Source organism: Trachypithecus francoisi, unplaced genomic scaffold (assembly GCF_009764315.1).
Source record: "Trachypithecus francoisi isolate TF-2019V2 unplaced genomic scaffold, Tfra_2.0 Lachesis_group4, whole genome shotgun sequence".
Lineage (NCBI taxonomy): Eukaryota > Metazoa > Chordata > Mammalia > Primates > Cercopithecidae > Trachypithecus > Trachypithecus francoisi.
Window position 1 is genome coordinate 110,736,345 of NW_022681469.1, and position 5,452 is coordinate 110,741,796.

The 5,452-nt window shown below is 60.2% G+C and overlaps 1 protein-coding gene across 2 annotated transcripts; it reads left to right on the forward strand.

Moving 5' to 3' along the window:
• The first annotated feature begins 207 nt into the window (after window positions 1-207).
• On the forward strand, window positions 208-5,095 carry LOC117073640 (SH3 domain and tetratricopeptide repeat-containing protein 1-like). 2 transcript variants are annotated; one of them, XM_033194790.1, is made up of 3 exons: window positions 208-633; window positions 1,419-1,575; window positions 2,631-3,280. In XM_033194790.1, the coding sequence occupies exons 2-3, from the start codon at window positions 1,446-1,448 to the stop codon at window positions 2,732-2,734; spliced, it is 234 nt and encodes a 77-aa protein (XP_033050681.1). In that variant the 5' UTR covers window positions 208-633; window positions 1,419-1,445; the 3' UTR covers window positions 2,735-3,280. The 2 variants fall into 2 exon arrangements, 1 of the variants encoding a protein (XP_033050681.1); XR_004433302.1 differs by lacking the exons at window positions 208-633; window positions 2,631-3,280 and adding an exon at window positions 4,676-5,095 and having other exon boundaries at window positions 1,056-1,575.
• The last annotated feature ends 357 nt before the right edge of the window (window positions 5,096-5,452 follow it).

Genomic DNA, 5,452 nt, shown 5'->3' on the forward strand with positions numbered 1-5,452 from the left:
AGGGGTCTCTCCCGACGTAGGAGCACAGAAGAACGTGCTCCAAGCGACACGTGGCACATCTCCTTACAAAATGAATCTATCATAGCGGCTGTTTTCAGAGGCTTTCCCAAACACAGTGTGATCTAGAACAAATTGTGAAGCCCATGAGCCTGGTGAAGCTTTCATTATTGAGCACCTGCTGTATACCTCCTTGAGCTGAGGAGGATCAAGAGCTCATGGCCAAGAGGGGACCAGGCCCACCCACAAACACTGTTGATGTGCGGCCCTGAGCTGCGGCAGGGATGTGGCAACACAGAAAGGAACCAGGTGATGGGCTCCCAGCAATCTGGGGGCCACGGAGACTGTTTGAGTGAGGGGGGGGTGGGCTAGGGCTATCCCTGGTGGTAGGATTCACAGGTGTTGGGCTCCTGGGCTGCATCTGCTCAGTCACCTCCTGGCACTCAAGTGCCTCAGTTCATTGTCCTCATGCCAGTGGTGGGGCAGCCCTAATGCACAGGTCTGAAAAATGCTCAGGTGTACTTGCAGTGTGTGAGAGGAAGGAGGCTGGCAAAGGTGGGTGTGGCCATCTCGCCAGGTGTGGGTCTCTTCTCCAACGAGGCCTGGGAGCGGGAGAAAGCCGTGTCCTTCTACTGGGTGAGCTGGCCTGTGGGTGGGCCTCAGGGGGGCACCTGGAGGGCTGAGGCACAGGTGTGGCAGGGCAGAGGCCTCCCACCTGGAGGCAGGGCCACCCATGCACATGCTTCGTTTCCCAGTGGTCTCACCAGGAATGATATTGACCGTGTCCTGACCTGGGACAAACGATTGAGGCCTGGACGTGGCAATGGCCCTATCCTTGCCTAGTGGTCTCACCGGGAATGATATTGACTCTGCCCCTGCCCGGGACAAACGCTCGGGTCTGGACATGACAGTGGCTCTACCCTTGCACCTGATGATCTCAAGCAACCATGAGTGGGAAGTCCTGTCCCCATCTTCCAGATGAGGAAGCTGAGGCTCAGAGAAGCACAGGGGCATGTCAGTGGGAGGCCCAGGGCCAGGGCCAGGGCCAGGACCCAAGTCTGCCAGCACCCCGAAGCGGGGATGGCTTCTCCCTTCCTCTGATCTCACGGTGTGGCTCAGCCCTGGGCACAGATAAATGTGTTTTTAGAGCAGAAAGGAGTGCTGGCTCCCCCCAGTCAGACCCCCGGTGCCCAGGTGGGAGAGGCTGGTCTGAGGCTGCCGGGTGTAGCTAGATGGGCCTCAGGTGACTCTTCAACCCAACTTGGGTGTCTGAACCGTGCGTTATCCCAGAGCACAGAGCTCTGCGGAGGTGCAGGGGTAACTGGGGTGTGGGATGCTCCAAGCACATGTTTGAGCTCTGAGGAAGGCGCTGGGCAAGGTGGGTGCTGCGGAAAACCTGACTGCACCTGCCTGTGTGGTAGGACCGGGCCCTGCCCCTGGCAGTGACTATGGGCAACCGCAAGGCAGAGCTGCAGCTGCAGCTGTGCAACAAGCTGGTGGCACTGCTGGCCACGCTGAAGGAGCCCCAGGAGGGCTTGGAGGTTGCCCACATGGCCCTAGCACTCAGCATCACTCTGGGTAAGTCCCCTGAGCCCCCGCCCTGCCAGGATCGACACTTTGCCAGAGCCCAGCCTCCAGGTCTGTAGGGCAGGAGCTGAAAGAGCTGCTGGATTTTCCTGGTCTCCTGTCCAGGCAGGCAGATCTGCCTAGCTGACTTCCCCGTCCGGCCGTGCGGCACAGCCCGAGGTCTCTCACGCAGTGCTGAGCTGTGCTTCCTCTGTCTCTTCCCGCTGCTGACCACAAGGGCCACCCAGTGTGCCCTCTGCCTTCCAGACATGCCAGGCATCTCGGTCCCTGTATGTGCCAGGCTGAGTGGCACATTCCCTTTGTCTTGTGCCCGTCCCACCCTCATCAACCCCCCGGCTCTCTGGCTGATGAAATCCCAGTTCCCCTTCCAGCAGCCTGCCCCTTAAGGCCGGGCATCCCCTGGTGCTGTGCCAGGTCGTCTGTCCTCCTCCAGAGACAGGGAACCCTGGGCGGGCCGCATGCCCCAACACCTTGTGCCTTGGGGCCCAGTACACAGTAGGTGTGCAGCTATGTGGGAATGTATTGAATGCAGGCTCCACAGCACTCGCCCTGAAAAGGGGAGGACATCAGAGACAGCCTAGGTGGGTTTGTGCATCTGTAGGGGGACCTGGAGCTCAGGCATGCGGTGAGTCCCAAGGTAAGGGGCTCTGATCGTGACACACCCAGGAGGAGTTGGATGTCACGTCTGTGGGCTGCATGGAGCCAGGGTTCCCGGGAGCACCTGGACTGCATGGGTTTTGGGCTCCCCTGGTTAAAACCAGTGAGCAAAGGCAGGTGGCTATGTGTAGGCAGAGCTGGGCCATCCAAGTTCGACTTTGCCAAAGCCTCACAGTAGACAGGGGCAGGCCTTATTAGTTCTGCTTTGCAGATGGGAAAGTGAGTCTGGGAACCCGGCAGGGACTGGCCAGAGCTGCCCAGGTGACCACAGGTGCCTGGAGGCAAGCCAGGTGCTGCCCGGGGTCTGCATACCTGCTCCTGAGGGGCCTGTGCCCTGACTGCCCCAGGGAGCCACGTCCTCACACCTGCCCCTTTGGCCTGCACCCTAGGGGACCGGCTGAATGAGCACGTGGCCTACCACCTGCTGGCCACCCTGCACCACCTGCTGGACCATGGCAAGCTGGCAGAGCACTTCTACCTCAAGGCCCTGTAGCTCTGCAACTCGCCTCTGGAGTTCGACGAGGAGACCCTCTACTACGTGAACGTGAACCTGGTAGTAGAGCTGGGACTGGCAAACTCAGACCTGGGGTGTCTCCACCCCTCTGCCCAGCAGGCACCCGCCCCTCCTCAGCATCGCACTGGCACCACGTCAGTACTCCTTATGGGCTGAGGGGCCAGGGCGCTCCAGTCCAGGGACCGAGATCTTGGCCTTAGAACAACATGAGGAGCTGGGGCAGCCCTAAGACCCCGCCCCGTATCCCTCACCACAGGCCTGGGGCTGCCCGGGAGGCCCCCGCCCAGTGCTGGCGACACCTGGTGGTCAGAAGCGGTCCCTGTGACTTCCCAAGTCCCAGCCAGACCAGGGAGGTGCCAGGTGTCAGGCCCAGAGGGACGCTGCTCACCGCTCAGGGGCTCGCCTGGGACCCAGGGGACGGGCCTCCCAGAAGTGGGCCTTTATCTCTCTTGGTCAAGCCTGCCACCCACTCCGCCTGCCCAAGAGGAATGAAAGGGCCGAGTAGTACCTGAGAGGCCAAAGTCCATGGTTAGGGTCAAGGGGCAGAGGCCTCCTTCACTCCTTCTCGTGCACAGCCCTCTGGGCCTCATACTGTCAGCCCAGGCCAGCTTCCCAAAGGGAGGCCCCCTCGGAATTCCCAAGGGCGGCTGTCTTTCCAAGGCCACACCCTCCTCCTTGTATAGGAGGCTCTGGACTGAGGGCCCAGAGGAGTGGGAGAGAAAGTTGGGCTGGATGGCGCCTGAAAGCTTGCCGATTGCCTCTAAAATGCGGTCCCCTTTAGTCTACACGTGAGAGTGAGCCCTGGAATAGGGTGGATTAGGTGTGTCCTGGCTCAGCCTGCCACTCACTAGCTGCTGCACATACAGGCACATGCAAATGCACACAGACACAGGCACATACAGGCACACACACACACACGGGCACACAAGCAAACACACAGGCGCACACACACAGGCATAGGTGCACACACAACCACATACACAGGTACACATGCACACGCACAGGTACATGCAGAGACATGCTTTGGCGGGCTCCTTCCTGTTTAGTTAGGATGCCCCCACCCCTTCAGGACGCCCTTGCCTCCCACCCCCAGCTGAGTCAGGGGCCTCCTGGGCCCCGACAGGCTCCTGGATTTCCTCTGCCACAGCCCGGGCCACCTTTGTGGTCAGTGTTCAGTCCCAGGTCCCTCAGACTGGGAGCAAGGATATTAGGCTCAGCCATGCACCCAGCACAGAGTCCAGTGTTCGGCTGGGCCAGGGGGCATTGGATGAGCAGTGGCGGTGACTCGGGGTCTTCTCACGCCCCTGCTCCGTGTGTGGGGCGGGGCAGTGAGGGAATGGACTGCTGTATCTTGGACTTTGTCCTTGGCCCTGGGAGCCATCTTGAGACGGTAAAGAGGGACAGGCCAGGCCTGGGTCTTAGAGAGGTCCCTTGGGTGTCCCCCATGTGGAGTAGGCACCTGGGGAGAAGCCGGGGTGGAGATGGGAGGGTCAAGGTGGAGGTCTGGGAGGCAGCATCCAACCCAGGGATGGTGAGTTTGAGCCAAAGATGCGTTGAAAATGGGAGTGGATGTCTGGGGAGTCACACTCCGTCAATATTTCTGGGAACATTGCCAGGGAGGACACCTGTGAGATGGTTTTGTGCCTGGCCTGGCCCGTGGAGGGCCTGGAAATGGTCAGCATGGACAGGGGCCAGAGGGGAGCCTGGGTCACTCAACACTGTGCCCCTGCTGTGGCTTGGAGCCACAGGTCCTGGATGGAACTCTCAGAGCAGGCACGATCTGCCCTGACCTCAGCCCATGGGGAAAGCAGCCACTGCCTGCAGACAGGGTGGGACTGGAGCAAGAGGCTTGAGGTGAGTGGAGCATAGGGATAGTCAGGAAGGCTTCCAGGGATTCAGGGTTGTCCCCACCTCCTGCAGCTGAGACCATAGCAGTGTCACAGGCTTCGGGGCTCATGGGGTGAGCCAGCATTGGCTGGACATGTGGAATGACCTGGAGACAGGAACAGCCTCTGGGAAGACAAGCTCAGAGTCCCGCTTTTGCTGAGCATGGCCTGTCCCCTTCGGGACCCGTTTGATGCAGCCGGGTACTACCAGCTGGCATTGGCAGCCGCCGTGGACCTGGGCAACAAGAAGGGCACAGCTGAAGACCTACACGTGGCCCGCCACCATCTCCCACAACTTCCTCCTGGACCGCGAGAAGTCGCTCTTCTTCTACCAGAAGGCCAGGACCTTCACCACAGTGCTCAACGTCTGCAGGGTTAACCTGCCTCCTCTGCCACTCTGCGGGTGGGACCACTGGTTGGCCCCAGCCACCCTCGCTGAGGACAGCATCCGAGGGAGTGGGTTTTGTGCAAGCAGGATGGTCTCCTGCCTCTCCTGGTGTCTCCCGTGTCTCGTTTTGTGGGAAATGGAGGCATGAAAGCAGGGTTCAAATAGCAATAAACGGTTTTTTGCAATAACATACTGAAGTCCCCAGGGCATCCTTCCCTGTGTGCTTCCTGGGCTGTGTCTATGGGCCAGCTCCTTCCCTGGTGACAGCCCTCTGATCTTGGGGATCAGAAGGACCCTGAATCCAACAGACCTGGGCCAGGTCACCATGAGCCTCGGTTTCCTTGGTGGCCAGAGGAGAGATGGTGGTGGAACTCCCTGGGCAGCTCCCTGCTCTCCCTGCTCAGAGCTTTTGCTGTAGGTCTC

Coding starts and splice junctions, on each gene's coding strand:
- LOC117073640 (XM_033194790.1), top strand. CDS start 1,446: ATGGGCAACCGCAAGGCAGAGCTGCAGCTGCAGCTGTGCAACAAGCTG. Junction 1,576..2,630: donor AGCACTCAGCATCACTCTGG/GTAAGTCCCCTG, acceptor CCTGCACCCTAG/GGGACCGGCTGAATGAGCAC.